This window comes from Helianthus annuus, chromosome 12 (genome assembly GCF_002127325.2).
Source record: "Helianthus annuus cultivar XRQ/B chromosome 12, HanXRQr2.0-SUNRISE, whole genome shotgun sequence".
NCBI lineage: Eukaryota > Viridiplantae > Streptophyta > Magnoliopsida > Asterales > Asteraceae > Helianthus > Helianthus annuus.
In genome coordinates, this window is record NC_035444.2 from 14,183,808 (window position 1) to 14,206,227 (window position 22,420).

General features: G+C 38.2%; 2 protein-coding genes and 2 long non-coding RNA genes across 4 annotated transcripts; 2 read left to right on the forward strand and 2 right to left on the reverse strand.

Annotated features, from left to right (window-relative positions):
- Positions 1-2,038: 2,038 nt before the first annotated feature.
- LOC110894199 (mediator of RNA polymerase II transcription subunit 9) lies at positions 2,039-3,745 on the forward strand. Its single transcript, XM_022141389.2, has 5 exons — positions 2,039-2,430; positions 2,535-2,597; positions 2,696-2,776; positions 3,323-3,381; positions 3,471-3,745. Exons 1-5 carry the CDS (start codon positions 2,152-2,154, stop codon positions 3,526-3,528), a joined length of 540 nt encoding a protein of 179 aa, XP_021997081.1. The 5' UTR covers positions 2,039-2,151; the 3' UTR covers positions 3,529-3,745.
- Positions 3,746-4,802: 1,057 nt separating this feature from the next.
- On the forward strand, positions 4,803-6,019 carry LOC110896416 (LOB domain-containing protein 22). Its single transcript, XM_022143777.2, has 2 exons — positions 4,803-5,645; positions 5,750-6,019. Exons 1-2 carry the CDS (start codon positions 4,870-4,872, stop codon positions 5,886-5,888), a joined length of 915 nt encoding a protein of 304 aa, XP_021999469.1. The 5' UTR covers positions 4,803-4,869; the 3' UTR covers positions 5,889-6,019.
- Positions 6,020-13,909: 7,890 nt separating this feature from the next.
- On the reverse strand, positions 13,910-16,134 carry LOC110894200. Its single transcript, XR_002566165.2, has 3 exons — positions 15,632-16,134; positions 14,575-14,625; positions 13,910-14,109 (listed from the first exon to the last, which is right to left on the reverse strand). It is a non-coding gene; the product is annotated as an uncharacterized LOC110894200 (long non-coding RNA).
- Positions 16,135-19,707: 3,573 nt separating this feature from the next.
- On the reverse strand, positions 19,708-21,900 carry LOC110894201. The gene is made up of 3 exons (XR_002566166.2): positions 21,430-21,900; positions 20,373-20,423; positions 19,708-19,907 (listed from the first exon to the last, which is right to left on the reverse strand). It is a non-coding gene; the product is annotated as an uncharacterized LOC110894201 (long non-coding RNA).
- Between the last annotated feature and the right edge of the window lie 520 nt (positions 21,901-22,420).

Sequence of the window (22,420 nt, forward strand, 5' to 3'; positions counted from 1 at the left end):
GAGGGCAATAGCGTAGCACCTCTTTTCACCTTTTTTTTATGCCAAGATCAAGAAAGTGTTTCAAGAGCCGCTTGATAGAAACAAAAGTGTTCGGGCTCGGGATCTTCAGCCACTCACAAATCTGAATCTATACGATGTTAGCATGTGAACAAGTGACAAGCAAGTGGTCAGTCGTTTCTTCAGTGGTGCCGCACATAGGACATAAGCCATCACAAAAAAATGAAGCAGTATTGTGACACACGCATTGGAAAAAAAAGATAAAAAGACAGAAAACCCCTCCGCCCTGATTATATCACGCGCCACGTATTCGACCAGGATCCGTTCTCACCGTTTTCACACTTTTAGGCGTTTTCTCCTGATCCCGTTTCTATATATATATACACGTAATATCTTAACGAATTATGAATCATAAATCTAAATTTTGTTGTATTTTTTGCTATATAATACTATACATACCCTAGCTAGCTAGTTAGTATGAGTATTTCTAATTAATTCATAATACAATGGGTCTTATAAATCAATAATAAAAATTAAGTAAAAAAGGAAAACACCAAAATCGGTACCAAAGCGGTAAATGTACCAGAAAACCGGTATTGATACCGGTACCGAACCAATACATTCGGTACCCACTTTACATTAATCTCGATACTAGAGTTGGCATATCGTGTCAGATACGACCTGTTAAGACACGAACACGAAACAAGTAAACACGAACACGACACCAAATCTTATCGTGTCAGATTTTCCAAACACGAACCTGATAATAAACATGTTACACGAACACGACTGGTTAAAACACGAAAAAATAGTATCATACGACTTGTTAAGACACGAACACGACATGTTAAGACACGAACTTGCCCTGGAGGGGTGGTGTGTGGAGTCTAGGGTTCACACATCGTGTCAGACACGATCTGTTAAGGCAAAAATATAACATGTTAAGACACGGACATGAACTGTTAAGACAAGAACACGATAAGACACGAACACGAAATAGGTAACACACGAACGCGACATGAAAACTAACATGTCTTATCGTGTCGACCTGTTTAAGACACGAAACCTGTTTAGGGTCAAACACGGACCTGTTAAGATCGTGTTGTTTCGTGTCATGTTTTCGTGTCCATGTTTGAAATTGCTAGTCCTACTCGATACCAGTATTTTACGGTACCAGTGCGATACCGATCTCATCCCTACTTTAAACCAAGTACAAATACAATAAAGACACCGTAACCTAATTCTCCTATATAACAAACTAAACCGATAGCTGATAATCCTCGTTCCAAATTACATGGTATTAGATTAGTTAAGGAAACTTTTTTTTATTTCATAACTCATCTATTTACATATAATTTTTTTTTCATCCATCACTTGTAGCCTTGTGGTAGGGTGACTTGGGTTCTCCAATGGAGGCTCAAGTTTAATCTCCACTTGTGTCACTTTAGTGGATAAGACAATGATAGATAGAGTCTAGCTTCCTTGAGAGGTGTATGACTATATCCTGAGCCCACTTGGGTTTTCGTCTCACCATGTGTTACGTCAGAGAGTTATGCTCTTATGGTGACACAATGACTGTCAAGTGGCAGCCAGCGGTATGGTTTCCTAGGGGAACGTCCAAGCCAAACTCTAAAGATAGCATGGACCCGATTAAGAAAACAAAGTCTGGCCGAAGTAGGGCAACAAAACTCTCCAATTTGGGGGCGGTAGCATAATACAAGAAAGTCAATCGCCGTTCCATAAAAAATATATATATTTTTCTTTTCTGATTTCGGGGGTGTTTGGCCTAGCTTTTATTTTTTGGTTTATGCTTATATTTTAAAGTAGCTTATAGCTTATTTTCTATCATTTGATACGCTCTTTTTAAGCGTTTGGATTAGCTTATAGCTTATTTTATATCATTTACCCTTACATAAAGAAGTTTTTTCAAATAAGCTAAAAAACCATTTTCAAATAAGCTAATAAGCATAAGGTTAAAAAACTAAACCAAACACCAAGTTAAGCTCATTTTGTAAAAAAAAAAAAAAAAAAAAAAAGCTAAAAAAAACTATAAGCGCCAGGCCAAACACCTCCTTCATGTATCAAAGCCTTGTCTCCTTCCTCTACAAACCCTAGCTCCGAAATCGTTAGTTCTCGATCAGCAATCTTTCGAACATGGATCAATTTGGGGGTGGAAGCTGGAACATGATCCCAACAATGGCGACCCACAGCAACCCCACAACACCCTCCAATCAAGACCACTTATATCTCCAACAACAGCAACAATTTCAACAACAACAACACCAGTTTCACCACCAACAACAATTTCAACTCCAACATCAACAACAACAACAACAACAGCGCTACCAGATCTCTCAACAACAACAGCAGCAGCAGCAACAACAACAACAGCAACCTTCACAATCACTCGCTTCACACTTTCACCTCCAAAACGTATGCCTGCCTGCCAACTGTTTGATAAAATTCCCCAACCACAGAGTCTGTATTTTATATTGTTTTATACTTTTTATCATTTAATTTTCATTATATTGTTGTAGCTGGTGGAGAATTTAGCTGATGCGATTGAGAATGGAACCCGAGATCAACATTTTGATACACTGGTGAATTGATTATGATTATCAATTATATTTTGAGATAAGTTGCTATTAAGGTTCTAAAAGTGCTGGTTTTAAGATATGAAACTTTGATTATTTTGAAGGTTACTGAATTGAGCAGCAACTTTGAGAAATGCCAGCAGCTCTTGAACACTATATCGGGGTCTATCGCCACCAAAGCTGCGGTATGTTTGTTGTTTGTTGTTCATGTATAACTTGATCTTTCTGGCGTTCTGCTGTATGCCAAACTGGATTATTTATCTTGTAATTATGGGTGACAATCGTGGTGGGTTGGTGGATTGTATTGATGAACCTGTACACTCTTAGAGTCGTGTAAGCCATTTTTCTAAACGAGTTAAACTGGGTGTAAACGGGTTGGTGGCCTGGTGGGTTATAAACGAGTTAAAAAGGTTGGTGGGTTGACCTTTCAATATTAATTCTTTGGTTTGTTATTCTAGTTTTAAACGGGTTGACAGGCCAACTTGTTAGATTAAACGGGTTAAACAAGTCAGCTCAAATACAACACATATAATAAAGCAGGTTATACATGTGAACCCGCACAAGACCTGTTTATTAAACGGGTTAGCTATGACAGGCGATAACCAAAAACCTTAATCATGTGCATTAGCATTTTGGACAACTGCATAACAATGTTGTCTTCTGTTACTATATTTGGTTGCCCAATTTTCGTGTTAAAAATCATATATTTGATCATTTGGGAATGTTTACAGACCGTGGAGGGACAAAAACAGAAAGTTGAAGAAGCTGAACAAATGCTTAGTCAAAGAAGGTATTGATTGGGTCTGCAATATTTTGAACTTGTCATATTTCATCACAGGTCATGTTGTATTGATTTATCACTAATTTTTACAATGATAGGGAACTGATCGCGAAGTACAGAAATTCTGTGGAAGAGATTACAAAGTCTGATCTTTAAGCGACTTCACGAAGATTGTAGACTTGGAACATCTTCCTTAAGTTGCTAATCCACTGTGGCTGCAAGATTTGATTGTTCATTCGAAGTTCATATAAAAAAAAAGCATGATAATCCTTACATTGTTATACTATTGTTTGTTTGGGTCACGGGTCCTTTTTCCTAGTTTTCGGGCCTCATATAAAGGAACGAAAAATGATATAAACTGGTTGTGTAAAAATCGGGTTGGTGGCCGGGCTGTGAGGTAAAATATGCCAGTGAATAGGGACCAATGGGCCTTAAAAATGGATTTTGTAGGCCTGTTTGTTGGTGTGACCATTGAAAATAATAAAGTCATAAAGATAATGAGGATTATGGTTGGATCACTTGGATGTACAAGTGTACAACATTTATATTATTCATTTATATTATTGAATAAGTTACTTGAATTGCTAATGTAAGTAGGTATTAGTTATCATGAGTTTTATAGAGTCTCAACAGATCTTTTTTTTTTTTTTTAAATTCACTTGACTTAAGGTGCAACTATTTGATAGTCAAGCTACAATAAATCACTAAAGTTACATACATATATTAACAGAAAATTTAATCAGTCAAATGCCAATAAACCCTGAATTAGGATGTTCCTAAACCGTCGAAATCAAACAAATCACTCAAACTAGTTTGTTATAATCTTATGTGTTTCAATTTTGTCGGTTTAACAATTCGGTTGGTTTTCAACAAGCAAATATTCATGTATCGTTAAATCACCAAACTATCTTGCTCGACGACCACCTAACCTAGCAACTTGCTCGACGACCACCTAACCTAGCAACTCTTATTTCTCATTTTTCAAAACCGTAGTTAATCTGATAAACTTTTTTTCTATTTTTTTAATCAAAACCAGTTTAATCAAATAGTGAACACTTTCTCTTTAAACAATTACATAATTATTTATTTGAATGAATCAAATAGAAAAAAAAAATATCAAATTTGTTGCCATGCAACAAGAACTTACACATTCAAATCATCTATAAATATTCTGTTAAGAATAAAATATTTTTATTAATCTTTTTTTTAAATATTAAATATTAACTAACCACACACGTATTTTTCGAACAACCTCTATATAAGTCATAACCATTAACCACACACTTCATTTCCATAATAAGATCAAAAGCCACGTGTGTAATGTAACCCAACCCTCACTCCCATAACAACAAAACTGCCACCTTGGCCCACCCATTCTAACCACCATAACCGCCACCATCACACCATCATTCCAACCACCACAAACCACCCCCACCCCTCATTTCCCCCTCATTAAACTCCACCCCTAACCACCCCCCATTTTTCTCCCCCCACACCATGACCAATAAACTCATCCACCAACACAAAAACCACCACCACCACCTCCTCCCACCACCACCACCCCGCTCCACCTCCACCATCCAAGCCTGCGCCGCCTGCCGCTACCAACGCCGAAAATGCGCCCCAGACTGCCTCCTCGCCCCCTACTTCCCCCACGACCGCCAACGCCAGTTCCAAAACGCCCATAAACTCTTCGGCGTAAGCAACATTACCAAAATCATTCGTAACCTAGACCGCCCACAAAAGGATGAAGCCATGCGAACCATCATATACCAATCTGATGTCCGGTCCATTGACCCCGTGGGAGGATGTTACCGCATTATTCGCGAGCTCCAACGACAGATAGAAATGTCGTGTGCTGAGTTAGATTTTGTCCTCCAACAGCTCACATTGTGTCGAACACTTTCTGTCCAAAACAACAACAACAATAATAATAGTCATACCCTGAATAACAACCAGTTTAGCCATGATCTGATTGTTATTGATGAGATTGATTACGATATCCATCTTGTTAATAATCCGGATGATCCGCAAATGTATGATGATGGTTTGAATAATAATAATAATAAGCATAACCATGATCTTGATCTGCATAAAGATAATTCTGCATGGGACGATAATAGTAATAGTAACAGTAATAATAATAATAGTCATGTGGTGTTGCCAGTGCAAGAAAACTCAAACTCATCGCCGCCGTTGATTCAACCGTTGCATGCTTCTGTTTGTGATGATTTCAAATCGCTTCTCATCAATGATGTGGATCATGAGCCCAGGTTTGAAATTAGACGAAAAGTTATGATCGTTTAAAAAATATTTTTTAATTTTTTTAATGGTTGGGGATGATTTATTATTGTTTGATGTTTGGTTTTGATTTCAGTGAAAAGAGTTTATTTGATGAAGAAAGCCAGAAAGATTTAGTTAAAGTGGAAAATGTGTGTTACAATGAAGAAGAAGAATATGAGATTGTTACGGATCATAAAGGCATTATTCATGTTGAAGGAGAATATGGTTCTTGATTCTTTGAATAATATTTTTCTTTAACAAACATGTTGCTAGAGCGATCAACCGGTTTGATATTCGGGTTTGGTTTTAAAACATCAGTTGTAGTTATGAGTTATAATCGTTTGAAGTAAAGTATTTGATTAAATCCGTTTGTTGTACGTAGTTAAAAGTTATAAAATGAGGGCTTTTATTAACGGTGGGAAGTTCACTAGTGAAAGTGGGTACCGTCACATAATATGTCCAGACCTCGTGTATGGATGGAAATTGGAATAGAATGACTTGATTCCAATTTTGATTGCACGGGCCACAGGGGACATTAGGTGACAATCCCATATGTTAATCGGGCCAGCATAGCCCTATAAAAGATGGGCTCAGATATAAAATGCACCTAAATCTTTATGGGCCTGTAGCCCAATTTTTTAATAGATAGTGGGCTGGCCTTGTGCTAACATGTAGTTGAAATTGGTAGAGTTCTAGACATGACGGGCACAACTTATAGGTGTCGGAAAATGTAATGAAGTTTTGACTTAGAGATTGACAAAAGATATCTTAAGTTTAACAGAGAATAATTATTTTCATCTACGCTGTTTTCACGTCCCATGACTCCCAATCTCATCCATGCCCATTTCCTGCAGAATGACTGACTCAGATTTCTCACGTCCTTGGGCGTGGAACCACAACAACCCGGTCTTAGAGCATTCACATCCAATCCATCAAATTATATATACATTCCACTAAAAAACAACTCCTATATCAATATATTTCCACTAAAAACAAATATTTTTTCTCTCTCCTTTCAATTAAATAATATTATCATTACATTTTTCTCTAACTTCCACTCACAACCACTTTCAAAATATATTAAAAAATTATAACGGGTGAACAGTGTCCCCTCAAATATACAGATGAACAGTAACATTTTCTCTCTCCTCTACTCACAACCACTTTTTATACCCTTTATAATATAAAACCCCTCCTCACATAATTTGATGGTTAGGATGTGAATGCTCTTATAATTTAGTTAAAATCACTTTTTATCCCAATCTTTAAATAACACTTTTTTGTATTTATTATAATTTTATTTCTTTTATTTCCACTTCGATGCCCAATCTTTAAATAACACTTTTTTTTTTTTGTATTTGTTATATTTTATTTCTTTTATTTCCACTTCAATGATAAATAAATTATGGATAGGAAATTTGTAGCGACTCTCTGAATATATGTTGAATTGAAAGTGAGTCATAAATTTTATAACTGTTTTAGGGAATAATATGAATAATATGAATAATATGAGCGTAATATTTTCAAGGTAGTAAAATGAGACATTCACAAGGGACATTCGTTTTGATGACTAATTGCACCATAAATTTCTTACACCTAACACCACCCGTACTCGTTGCCTTGTGGGCGTTTTTATGCCCAATCACGCCCCAACCACGGCCTTCCTCGGCCCCCGTGGGCGTTTTTTTTGCAAAAAATGGTTTGGGGCGTCCTATATTCCACGCCCATGCCCATTTCTTTTGTCCAATCACCTTCATTTTCCTTTTTGTAAAACCAGTCAGATTTTTTGATGTTTTTTTATTTAATTTATTACAAACATAATGCCCCACAATACCACATCCCCACTACACCCATTTTAGAAAACGTCTCATAATGTCTCATTGCTGACTGGGCTGTCACATGACGTAAAACGCCTAAGGATGAGGTGTTAACCACATGGTCTAATGATTAATTAATGATGTCATTTTCAAATCCTATATTTATATACTATTATTTTGCAACACATGTATGTATTTATAAGTTGTACATGTTGCTTTAGTGGTTTTATTTATTTATATACTATTATTTAGCAACAAGTGTGTGCATTTATATAAGTTGTACATGTTGCCAAGTGTGTGCATTTATAAGTTGTACATGTTGCTTAAACACGGCGCAACATGCGTGTGTGGTTAAACGTTTTTACGTCGTCTATTTTTTCCCGTTTGACAGGTTCGTCGTAACGCTCGGGTCATATATCGACTTAGTTATTTTTTTATATGTTTTACGTTTTGGTTTAATTTCTTCCTATTAACACGCTGCAACTTTAGTGTTAGTGGTCGCTGGTCGGAGTGTGGTATTGGTGTTCATCCTCGCCACAACGCGGAGTTGCTTAATACTAGTTACATTAGATTTATTAAAAGAGACATCCTTTATGGAACTTTGGTTCACAATTAATTATTGAAGTATCGATAACAACATAAAACTATTCTGCTTTTTTAATTATTTTTGTATCTTAAATTATATCGTATAAAGTACCTTAATTTATAAAGCCTCCCACTAATCTTACACCATTTAAATATGATTTTGACACTTTCAAAATGTATATAGGTCGTATAGGGTTATACGACCCATATACATTAATGTTACACAAATTTAAAGGTTGGGAATGTTTTTTTTTGTTTCGTTGTATACGAGTCGTATACTTATATCAGGGTCGTCTTAACCATTCTGGTGGCTCAAAGCGATAAAGAAATTTGGGGCCTTTTTTTTCTAAATTCCGTTGCCATAAACCCACCTACTTTATCCGTGTGACGCCCAGTTATAATAAACTAAAAAGAACTCACACAACACCTAATTAATATACAAAATAATAAGGAAGAAGCACCTAATAAAAAAATTAAGAAGAAAGAGTTTAGCAAATTTACCAAATGCTTAAAAGAAACAATTAACATACACATTATAGCCTCTAGCTTTGGATGCTTGTGTGATATATTATCGAATAAGTTATGTAAAAATTTTGGTACTAGCTGGTCACAGCTTGCATACAGCCGTTCTTGCACACAAATTAATATGCAGGTTTTATGAAGGAATTGGCTTAAAAGATAAGTCCCACATCGCCTTGGTGGGATTAGCTACAAAAGAAAAGAAAGGATTGGGGTAAAAGTTTATCCCACATAGCTGCTTAAATAAAGAATCTAGAATAGCTGCTTAAATAAAGAATATAGAAGGGGGAGCCGCTAAAATAGAAACCACTTCTAGTTGTAAGAACCGCGAGAACCACTCTCAACCAATCAGATTTAGCCAACTAAAAGGGTATTTTAGTCTTTTACCCCATATGTCAAATCCCACTCTCTCTCTCTCTCTCTCGATTTAACGCAACCAGACAATCAACCCATTCTCTCTCTAAATTTAAAAACCCCAATATTGTAGCATTCTCTCTCTAAAAACACCACAACACAGAAACAAAACACATTCAATCCATCTGATGTCAAGTTTGAAGTTCAATCCATCTAATGTCAAGTTTTTCTTTAACAAACACCCACAACACAGAAACAACAGCGGTGGGGGTGACGCGGTGTGGTTAACGGTGGCGGCGAAGGCGGTGGAAGTCGGTGGTGTGGAGGCGTAGGTGGTAGAGCAGGTTGATGGTGGTCGCCGGAGGTGAGAAGGATGGTCGGAGAACGGGTTTTCATGGGGGTTTCGACGTTTGGGATTTTTGCGGCAGTTGATTTTTGCGGCGGTGACGGGGGTGAAGGGCGGTTGTGGTGGTGGGGTTGATGGCGACGGTGGGTGAAGGCGGTTGCAACCCATCTCAGATCTGCAAAAACTCCCAGATCGGCAATCCATCTCAGATCTAAAAAAAAGACATGGTGGCTACAACTGTTCTGAAACGACCTGAATGAAGACCGGAGTCTTGTGCACACCATCCATCTCCGGTGAGAGATAAGCAACAGTCTCCGGGTCGGGTCTTGTTTTGATTTTTTTAATCTTGTTTGAGTTCTGGATCTTGTGTGGTTTGATGTTCCATCTGGGATTTGTTTGATATGTTAGAACTTGTAAATTGATGTTTTGGAGTTTGTAGGTTTTGAAAGGTTTTTTTTTTACATATACCCAATTTTAGTTTTGTGATTTTTCATCTGAAAGTTTTGTATATACCAAGTTTCATCTGAAAGTTTTGACGAAATCTTGAATTGTTTGGGGGAAGAAGAAAAGGGTTGTTTATGTATGTGTTTGTGTCGGGGGTGAAAATTTTTGGTTGTTTTTTTTTGTAAGGGGGTATATTATGATTTCTTGGAGAGTGATTGTTTGCTTTTGTGGGTTTTTTTTTTGGTTCTACTGGAAATGTGAGATTAATTGTGAAAATGGGTGATGACAACAGAGAGAGAAGAGCTGGAAGGATCTTGTAACAATTCTAAATAAAACCGACACCCTCAAAATTTTTCCGACACCCTAATAGTTTAAAATGTCCCAATATGTCTTTAAATACACCCCGTATGTGAAAACCGAGCCCGAAATACAAGATAGCATTTAAAAATAAATAAAAACAAGAAAAATTAAGTTGAGGCGGGCCGCGTAGACCCACCCCAACTCTTTACGCGGGCAGTATGAAGGTTAGAACCTGATTTCGCTGATTTCTTTAGTTCAGGCGGGCCGCGTAAGACCCACCATTAGTTTACGCGGGCCGCGAGAGTCCCAAATTGTGGCACAGCCCGGTGATGACACGTGTCATCATCGTGTCAAGTCTAGTGGGTGATCCGGACGAGCTACACGTTGACCCGGAGTCAACGCGGGCCGCGTAGGCCCTTTGTTTGTGTTACGCGGGCCGCGAGAGGACCAAAATCTGGCCCTATATAAGAAGGGCATCGGCTTTCAGTTTCTGTCGCCCAAATCTTTCAATTCTCTCTCAAATTTCTGATAGTATAACTAATACTCGGGTATAATACCCCCTAAATAGCGAGGTTCTGCTACGATGTAAGTATCATAACCCCTGGAGACGTATTAGATACTCTGCCCGATTGATCTAGGGTTCCGTAACGGCTGTCGTGGTTTTGCCCGACGTGGTCGTTGGAATGCCGTCTCGGGGAGGGTATTACTAATGTTAAAATGGTTATTATACTAACACACGTGCATTTGTGTAATATATAGATTATTCCCAGGAAATCCTTACTGAAAACCCTAAAACAGCAATGTGAGTAATCCTCTTTTTGTTAAATGTTTTTACAAAACCTTACATACTTTTCCATGCGAATAGCAGTTATTGAGTATTTGTAAGAATACAATTATCGTGGGTATGTTGGGGTTTTGTATACAAAATTTGTTACCACCTGATCAAGGAGTAACATTTTCACAAGTCGGGTCTGACAGTACCAACGGGTGATAATTGTTATATCTTGGAAACAAATGTAATTGCGGATGAGCCCTCAATACTGTACACTGTGACTTTTTATTTAAACTTGATTAAACTGGGATTCACTCACCAGTATTTCCCACTGACAAAATGTTTTTAAAACGCGTTTCAGGTAACACAATGTAAAAGACAATTAGAAGCCAGCTGGACAGCACTGAAGGCTTGGAAAAGTGGCAATAAAGTTACCTAAAAGAAATAGATGTTTTTCTCATATAAAAATAGGATTTATTCCTATGAAATGTGTGTACTGAAAACTTGGGTTTTACCCCTGTGTTTAGTGTTATGGAAATGTGGTATTTTACTCTGATTAAATATTTTCTAACTACGGTCCTGATAAAAATTCTGCTGCCAAATTGGATAATAACAAGATACCACCAGAACTGGCCACGGTCGCCCATTCCTGGGATTTTACCAGGAGGGAACGGGGGCTGTGACAGATCTTGAGGGTGAATAAATGTTAATGGAGATTTAGAGTGGACTAATTGTGTGTAATCAAAGTCAACAAGTCCGGCGGAGCAGTTAATTCATTTGATTGCCGGTGGTGCCCGTTAATTCGTTTGATTGCCGGTGGTGCCCGTCGATGTCGGTGGTGCTGGTGATTGAAGGCGGTGTGCCGTCGATGCCGTAAAAAAGTTTTCGTAAAAAATGTTTTTTTTACAACCCGTAAAAAATTTTGTAAAAAAAAAAGTTTTTGGTAAACCCGAAATCGGGGTCGTGGGCGTAAAATTCCGTTTGGCGTAGAAAAGTTTTTGTGTAAAAAAAAGTTAAACCGTAAACTTTTTAACGTAAAACGTAAAAAGTTTAACGTAAAACGTAGAAACGTAAAACGTAAAAAGTAAAAAGTTTAACGTAAAACATAAAACGTAAAAACGTAAAAACGTAAAACGTAAAAAGTTTTACGTAAAACGTAAAAAGTTTAACCTAAAACGTAAAAATTTTTATGTAAAACGTAAAAATTTTAACGTAAAAAGTAAAAAGTTTACGTAAAACGTAAAAAGTTTAAAAAGTTTAACGTAAAATGTAAAAATTTTAACGTAAAACGTAAAAAGTTTTACGTAAAACGTAAAAAGTTCAAAAAATTTAACGTAAAACGTAAACTTTTTAACGTAAATCGTAAAACTTTTTCTACGTAAGTTGTAAAACGTAAAAAACCGTGTGATAAAATGGCGCCTAAACAAGGGGCGTGAATGCGGCGCATAAAAATGCGGCGAAAAAAAAGGGACGTAAAAAACGGTGCGTTAAAAAAACGACGCTTGAAAAAGTCGAGCGTAAAAAAACGGCGTGCAAAAACGACCCCGTTAAAAAACGATGCGTGAAAAAGCCGGACGTAAAAATGGCGTGCAAAAACCGGCGCGCAAAAAAAATTGTCTTGTTTTTTTTTTGGGTAAAGGTTACCCTGGTAAATTTCATTTCACAAATCACCAAAAAAAAAAAAAACAAGTGGATGAGCTGACATGCTCACCAATTCAAAGGCACGAAATACTGAGCCTAAGTACAGCCAAAGAAACAAAAAACGACCAAAAACAAGATACATACAAACTAGACACTATCTAAACTATACACTATCTAAGCTAGTCTGCATCCCTACTTATCTTTTAAGCATCACCCGATCTCATCTTGAATGATAACCCCTTTGGGTAGCCTCCACTCGTTGATAATCTGTTCCACTTGCCGTGTATTTTTGAACTTCAAAGTAATCAACTTTAATCGAACCATATACGTAATGGCTTCGACAACTTGGTTCACCGATCGCTTGTTATCCGAGAATAAGCGAATGTTCCTCTCCTGCCATATGTGGTAAGCTGTTGCCGCAACTATCATTCTTTTTAAAAATTGTCTTATTAAAAAATTTTGAATTTAAAAATGCTTTTAATAAAAAAATTCTTTTTAAAAAATAAAAAGTAATATAATAAAACAAAAAAGTAATAAAAATTAATAAAGACAAAAATACAAAAAAAGTGTTATTTTACTAAACTACCCTTTTGCATTAAAATATTAAAGACATAATAAGAGAAAATGCATTTAATATTAATATTAGTTACTCTTAATCTCATCCATCCATCCATCTTGTTGATCTAGTGGTTAGGAATTGGTTCTCACGGTTCTTACAACTGGAGGTGGTTTTCATTTTAGCGGTCCCCTATAGAGGAGATGTTATCTATAAATAAAGAACCCCTCAGTAAAAAAATTACTAGTCCAAGTTGACCCTTTTGGTGATTTAGAATTTATATTCTTACAGGCCATATTAGTTGGGTAGTTGGGTGGTTAATTTATTTAGGATAAATTACACCTTCCATCCTTTATGTTTGTATTGGATTGCAATGGATGCCCTTTAGCTTCAATAATTACAGTCACAGTCCTTTATTTGTAAAACTCGTTACAGCCTAGGTCCTTTGACTCTAACCTGGTTAAAACTTTTAGTTAAGTCAGGCATGTGCCCTACACATGAGGGTATGTTAGTAATTTTACTGGTATAAAGGGCGAAAAGTGTAATTAAAAAAAAACCCCTCTCTAACCAACCCCACCGCCACCACCTCGATCACAGCCACCACCCTATGTAGCACGGGGACTCCATTTATGTGGCCGTACCCGTCTCGGGTACTTGTTGGGGACGGAAACACCATGGGTACTCGTCGGGGACGTTTCCTAAACGTTTCCAATGTCGGGGACGTATCTGGTAGAAGTATCCAGCCCGTTTCCATTTATTTTTAGGGTTTTTACCCTTTCAAATTCCACAACCAGCCATTAAATAAATAGACCTATCATATTCGGTGTCACATCCCCAAAATACCACATGCGGAATCACCGCAGGGCATGTGACGTACCAGGATCTTAGCCACCAATCACATTGAACTCATGGGTATATTCAAATAAAACTTTCATTTATCAACAATAAGTGTTACAACGATACAATAATTTACAGTTTACAGCGGAAGCATATTTTATTCGTTAAGTGTTTACAAACCACATATAAAAGCTCTTAGTCTTGCATTGCGTTTCCATGTAACTTGACCCATGACCACTCCAGCTTCCCAGACATCAAGTTCCTCTGCTTTGCACCTAAACGTCTGCAAGGCATGTAACAACGAGTCAACAATAAAGTTGAGCGAGTTCACAGTTGGTTGTTTAGTTATAGTATTAATTTCGTAAATCAGATGTTTGCTTTGAAAACTATGCATCGTATTAGTTCGTATCGCGGTCTCCCAGACATGTTTGCGAAGATTAGTGGGGGTTTCCCATATGTTCTAGACTAGGTATATTTGTATCGCAGCCACCCGGCATGTGTGCGAAGTTTAGTGTATAGTTCGCGGCCTTCCTAGGCATGTGTGCGAAGATTAGTCATATTATCGCGGCCAACCCTGGCGTGTATGCGAAGATCAGTTCTATATGTATCACTAGTCTAGTAGTATCTTATCAATAACCTTCCTCACCCGAGGATCATATCACTAATTTCCATTATCTGGTAAGTACAAGTAAATAATCAAATCCCATTCCCACCCTGGGAACCCCATGCCTTGGCTGTGTGAACTCACCTTGGTTTGCTCGGCAGATAAAGCGTTTGTCCTAAGTTGATCAACCATACCCTATTATGGTTACCACTTGTTAGGGCGTTATACAAGTAATCACGTATAAGCTACAAGTATCTAACACGTATTCATTGGGTAGTGTAAAAGTATCAATTATTGCATAATACTTTAGTCACGTATGCATACAAAGTTTCATGGAACAGTGGGGAGTGTGCGACCAAAAGGTCATGTCCAGTTAATACACTTAATTATCCAAATGATTGTGTGGGTCAGATGACTAGTGTGCGGTTTGGTCTCATAATCCTCCCACAAGGTGTGCATGGCCCAACACCTACCAGCCCAATTGGACTATGTGTACATGCAATAGTGTACGGTTTCAAACAAAGTGTGAGACCAAAAGAACAATGTGTGCGAACAAGTGGTGGGGCCAGCCATTAAATGTGTGGTCAGACTTATATAATCATCACCTCAGTCACGTGACATCTTAATATCTCCCAAATATTCAGACATGCATTAATAAGTTATACCTTGAGCTTATATGGTTGTACACACCCTATAACCCAGCATCAATTTTCATAACAAATAGGAATCACCAAGTTTAGATTTAAAACAGATAAGACAAGAAGGTTCATATGTTGTTCAATCATCCATCGCTCCTAAAACCCAGTTTCTATCAAATAATAGTTCATTCCAAAAAAAATAAAATCAACAACTTAACTCAGCTTGTTTGCACAAATCATCTTCTAAAACAACTTCCAAATATCATGTGTACATATGAAAATTTACGCCAAGATTCCTAATGAACACTGTGGTAGCCGTATATTAACTAAAATCACCAATCAGCTAACAATTTCCTATAAAAACAGTTTGCACACCCAATATTCCTACCATATACTTACATCATCCCTTTGTAAATAACAAAACTCTAATTCAACATAGAATGCAGCCACTTATATCAAATACAACTTCATCATCAAAACTCAATAATTTACTAACTAATCAAGTAGTCAACCATCATACAAGATTAAGAACACAAGAATACAAATAACGACATGAAACCTACTGGATTTGACCCGCAACTGAACCAGCTGAACCGAGATTCCACCGAGCCTGAACCGCGCATAAAACAATCCCGAATCAAGAATCTGACTGAGTGGACTCGAGATTCGTCCACTGTTGGCCCGAGTCAATACAGACCGCCACCACTACTGTCGTCAGGTTCCACTGAAGAAACTCATCGAGTAAAACAAAACCATCGTCGCCGTTAAACTGCAACTGTCATCACGACACCACTGACCACCACCTCTGAACGATAATCACTGGACGATAATCTCTATTGTTTCGACCACCTTCAACTTCCGATCATCGCCGGTTATAACCATCGTTCATCATCTCATCGTCATCGATCATCATCATCCTCGGCGACGGTGTTGTCGGAAAAGAGATTTGGCGGCTGAGATTACTATTAGGGTTTGGTGTGTTTGAAAACGAAGAAGACGACGTATTGTATACGTATTGTATCAGGGTTCTTTTTTTTTTTTTGTGTTTTAAAAGATGGGGTGGTTATTATTAAGGTTATTTAAATAGTGTAGGGTTTAGATTTAGGGAGTGGGGTTGGGCCTAGTCTAAGTTTGTGAACCCGTTTAATTGCGTGTCTCGCTTAAACAAACTGACCCGGTTTATTAATAGGATGACGGTAAATAAATACATGAATAAACCTCTCGTCGCGGATTAGTATTATATCATAAATAATAATAATAATACTAATAATAATAACAATAAATACGTGTATTGCTAAAATACCCTTCTCTCGACAACGAGAATACGGGTTGTTACATTCTCCCCATGTTACAGGAATTTCGTCCTCGAAATTTAAGCTAAGATATACGGTTCGTTATTGGCCTTATTGTTATACACAAATACATGTAGTTTCACGAAAGTTCACAAAACGAATCACGCAAGTCATATAGCATATAAAATCATGTAGCATGTAAATTCACGTAATTCTCATAACATGAAACTTTTCACATAGTTTAAACTTATTTCACATAGTAGGGAATATTATATAAGTTATATCTATTTGCTCACGAACACTGTGTAGAAATTGTATGTGAAATTTTTGGGACACCTGATTTATCTAAACTTAAACACAATGCCTAAGTGAATATATAAGTTAACGGAGTTAACAGGGTTTGTGTTCACCCTGTGAAGGTCGGGTGTTACATCATCCCCTAGTTGAAAGAATTTTCGTCCCGAAAATTTTTCTAAAACGATGGCTTGAAGTGAATTCTGACGAACTAGATCTATAGGTAACTTACAATGCTGGGGGGGGGGGGGTTGTCTCAACCGGTTCCTCAACGAAGTGATAAAGTTAAGTTTATCAACTAACTAACGAAATTAAACCAATATGTTTAAAAGTATTCCTCCCCAATCCAGGGATAGTAGTATTCCAATCCAGGAATATGAAGCAGTCCCAATCCAGGGAATAGTAATGGTTTTCAACACCTGGAAATGTGTACTTATTCTAAGGACGCGTGTGTAGCCCCAAGCTAGGGTTACCGTATGTATTTCCCAAACCGAGAAAATAGTATGTTGTCCCAAACCAGTGACGCATGCTTATGGTAAAAGTTGTAATCTCACTTTAGGGTGCGTGCTGTATCAAATGTTTTGCGTCAACGACGCGAACTGGTATAGTATGCAACAATCGTCCAACCATTCTTAATAATGTTCGCACGTCCTGAGTGACCAGTACCAGGGTACGATTGTTTCACAAAAGATTGAGCTCTATCGATGCTCTAAACGAGGTAGGTGTCGTTCCCAGCAGTTGTCAGAATCGGTGACACATGTTGCAGCATGTCTTCAAGAGTTTGTTTGGTTCAACTATTCATTCGTGGGTGCTAAGTAGTTCTCATGCGCGACCGTGAGCCGAAGGATTTGTGCATCGCTTGCCACAAATCAGATGCAAATTGTGGGTCGCGATCAGAGATAATGGAGGTTGGCACCCCGTGCCTAGCAACCACTTCTTCAGCTAGATGATTGCAAGCATAGAAAACTTATATGTTTCCTTGATGGCTAGAAAGTGGGCTGGTTACGTGAGACAATCAACGATCATCCAGGTGAGATTGTTTCCATTTCGAGTTGTAAGTAGCCCAGTGATAAAATCCATGGTAGTCGGTTTCGTTCCCGTATGGGTGTTTCTGGTTGCTAATACTTCATCTTGACTTTCCCTCAAGTCTAACATCATTCCCCCTACCTAGCTAGGTGGGCCTTCATGCCCGATCACCGGTACAAGGTTTATAAATCCTAATGTCTCTCATCATAACCCAGACGACTAGAATATCGAGGCCGGTGTGCTTTGCTCAACATAAATTTTCTACAGTTACTGTATAATGAGGCCCACACTCGTTCCATGAGGTGGTGAATATCGTCTGACCTGCCAAGGTTGCTTCTCCATGCCCCACATGGGTTCAACTTGAAAATCCTCTTCCTTCAGTTCTCTAGTTTGAACAGGGCGAGTCGGATCAGGTAAGTTAGAGTCGATAGTGAGCTGCAAAGCTCGTGCACGTTCGAATTTCATAGTTGTAATGATCCAAAAGTTCCTTCCAGCGATGCCATTAACTGATTTAGCTCTACCGAAGCCAAGGTACACAAGAGGCCCTTGTGATCGGTCTAAATAACACATCTGGTAACGTCCAAGTAATGCCTCCATCTAAAATCCCAAGACCACGGTTTTCACCGCCAGTTGTGTGTCGTGCAGTTCCTCTTTGTAACTCCATCACGTAAGTCATCACTCTCTCGTGCTGCGTCGGTGTGTAACTGAGACTCTGATTCGGACCATCATGGTATACCACTAAATCACCTGCACCCTAGGGTAAAGACGATGCTCAGTGCATTGCAGAGTTGGGATAATCTGCGATAATATCAAGCGGGTCCAAAAAATTGTTGTACCCTTGAATGAAAGCTCGTCCCTTACAACTAGTTGATAGGGTCCTTCTTTCCATATTCGGTGCCATGTTCTAAGGCGCTACTCTCTGTGCTGGTAGATACATATTCTACGTTATAGTCGATTGTCATTGCTTATGCCCTGTTTGATTCGTAAGAGTTGACTCCCATGAGTTGCTGACCAGGGTTAAGGATTCGATTGAAGCCAATTTGCTGGTGCTCGTTGCTGGTAATCAGGGTCGTCAAAATACTGAGGTCGGTAAAGTACTACGCTCATCCACCTATCCATTGATGTTGCAAGTTGTTTGAGTAATTCACAGTATGCTGCGGGAGTGTTACAAAAGTGATCACACTTCAGGATCTAAGATGTCAGTACATGAGTTCCAGCAAGCAAAGAGGAGTGAGAAAGGTATCGATTAATCATCTGATGCTGCGACATCCAACCCAGGGATTTTCGAATAAGCACCTAACATTCTACACGGTTCGCTAAGTGTTCAGATGGGTGTTCAGGTAATACTCGATAGCATCAAGATTCGAAAGGATCCAGAGATGAATGAAAAGTTCACGCTCGAGTAGGGGACAATCACTGCTATGACCCCTATAGGTTTATAATGTTTCACATTGGTCAAATAACGGAACGAAACCCCTTTTCCACTTGTTAGAACTCACTGGGACTCGCATGCACCCCACACTATTATTATGTGTGCACCCACAATAATATTGTGATTTGCATGCTCATCTCAGCTCCTCCTAACTCATGTCAAATGGTTCCTCAGACTCGAGTAGCAAGCAAGGAGCATTACGAAACGTGAGTCATTAATGTTTAGGGAAGTATCACCCTATCAGTCACATAACACATGCATGTAATACATGAATTCATACTATTGTACTAAACGTGCAATCACATGAAATATTATAGGTAAGTGTTCACTAGTTATGCAATGCAGTGAGTATACGAGAGACGAACCTTGCAGTCTGGAGCTGAGTGTCATGGTCGTTTTCATGTTTTCAGACATGTCCGGTTATAGTCTGGTTTTATAAAAACGTTTTTTTTCTTTTTTAAAACCAAGTTCACTATAACCAATGGCTCTGATACCAATCTGTCACATCCCCAAAATACCACATGCGGAATCACCGCAGGGCATGTGACGTACCAGGATCTTAGCCACCAATCACATTGAACTCATGGGTATATTCAAATAAAACTTTCATTTATCAACAATAAGTGTTACAACGATACAATAATTTACAGTTTACAGCGGAAGCATATTTTATTCGTTAAGTGTTTACAAACCACATATAAAAGCTCTTAGTCTTGCATTGCGTTTCCATGTAACTTGACCCATGACCACTCCAGCTTCCCAGACATCAAGTTCCTCTGCTTTGCACCTAAACGTCTGCAAGGCATGTAACAACGAGTCAACAATAAAGTTGAGCGAGTTCACAGTTGGTTGTTTAGTTATAGTATTAATTTCGTAAATCAGATGTTTGCTTTGAAAACTATGCATCGTATTAGTTCGTATCGCGGTCTCCCAGACATGTTTGCGAAGATTAGTGGGGGTTTCCCATATGTTCTAGACTAGGTATATTTGTATCGCAGCCACCCGGCATGTGTGCGAAGTTTAGTGTATAGTTCGCGGCCTTCCTAGGCATGTGTGCGAAGATTAGTCATATTATCGCGGCCAACCCTGGCGTGTATGCGAAGATCAGTTCTATATGTATCACTAGTCTAGTAGTATCTTATCAATAACCTTCCTCACCCGAGGATCATATCACTAATTTCCATTATCTGGTAAGTACAAGTAAATAATCAAATCCCATTCCCACCCTGGGAACCCCATGCCTTGGCTGTGTGAACTCACCTTGGTTTGCTCGGCAGATAAAGCGTTTGTCCTAAGTTGATCAACCATACCCTATTATGGTTACCACTTGTTAGGGCGTTATACAAGTAATCACGTATAAGCTACAAGTATCTAACACGTATTCATTGGGTAGTGTAAAAGTATCAATTATTGCATAATACTTTAGTCACGTATGCATACAAAGTTTCATGGAACAGTGGGGAGTGTGCGACCAAAAGGTCATGTCCAGTTAATACACTTAATTATCCAAATGATTGTGTGGGTCAGATGACTAGTGTGCGGTTTGGTCTCATAATCCTCCCACAAGGTGTGCATGGCCCAACACCTACCAGCCCAATTGGACTATGTGTACATGCAATAGTGTACGGTTTCAAACAAAGTGTGAGACCAAAAGAACAATGTGTGCGAACAAGTGGTGGGGCCAGCCATTAAATGTGTGGTCAGACTTATATAATCATCACCTCAGTCACGTGACATCTTAATATCTCCCAAATATTCAGACATGCATTAATAAGTTATACCTTGAGCTTATATGGTTGTACACACCCTATAACCCAGCATCAATTTTCATAACAAATAGGAATCACCAAGTTTAGATTTAAAACAGATAAGACAAGAAGGTTCATATGTTGTTCAATCATCCATCGCTCCTAAAACCCAGTTTCTATCAAATAATAGTTCATTCCAAAAAAAATAAAATCAACAACTTAACTCAGCTTGTTTGCACAAATCATCTTCTAAAACAACTTCCAAATATCATGTGTACATATGAAAATTTACGCCAAGATTCCTAATGAACACTGTGGTAGCCGTATATTAACTAAAATCACCAATCAGCTAACAATTTCCTATAAAAACAGTTTGCACACCCAATATTCCTACCATATACTTACATCATCCCTTTGTAAATAACAAAACTCTAATTCAACATAGAATGCAGCCACTTATATCAAATACAACTTCATCATCAAAACTCAATAATTTACTAACTAATCAAGTAGTCAACCATCATACAAGATTAAGAACACAAGAATACAAATAACGACATGAAACCTACTGGATTTGACCCGCAACTGAACCAGCTGAACCGAGATTCCACCGAGCCTGAACCGCGCATAAAACAATCCCGAATCAAGAATCTGACTGAGTGGACTCGAGATTCGTCCACTGTTGGCCCGAGTCAATACAGACCGCCACCACTACTGTCGTCAGGTTCCACTGAAGAAACTCATCGAGTAAAACAAAACCATCGTCGCCGTTAAACTGCAACTGTCATCACGACACCACTGACCACCACCTCTGAACGATAATCACTGGACGATAATCTCTATTGTTTCGACCACCTTCAACTTCCGATCATCGCCGGTTATAACCATCGTTCATCATCTCATCGTCATCGATCATCATCATCCTCGGCGACGGTGTTGTCGGAAAAGAGATTTGGCGGCTGAGATTACTATTAGGGTTTGGTGTGTTTGAAAACGAAGAAGACGACGTATTGTATACGTATTGTATCAGGGTTCTTTTTTTTTTTTGTGTTTTAAAAGATGGGGTGGTTATTATTAAGGTTATTTAAATAGTGTAGGGTTTAGATTTAGGGAGTGGGGTTGGGCCTAGTCTAAGTTTGTGAACCCGTTTAATTGCGTGTCTCGCTTAAACAAACTGACCCGGTTTATTAATAGGATGACGGTAAATAAATACATGAATAAACCTCTCGTCGCGGATTAGTATTATATCATAAATAATAATAATAATACTAATAATAATAATAACAATAAATACGTGTATTGCTAAAATACCCTTCTCTCGACAACGAGAATACGGGTTGTTACATTCGGCTTCTCTAATCTCTAAACTCTCAAGTCTCATCATCTCTAATTCTCTATCGATTGCCGATCTCTCACTAGATGAACCGGAGTTTGAAAATGATTTGATTATTGATAATTAATTACCATTGGAAGATGTAGTATTTTTGGAATTTGTTTAATGTGTTTTTATTTTTTTATATTTTTTATTGTCGTACCCGTATCTTGGAATTTTGAGTTTTA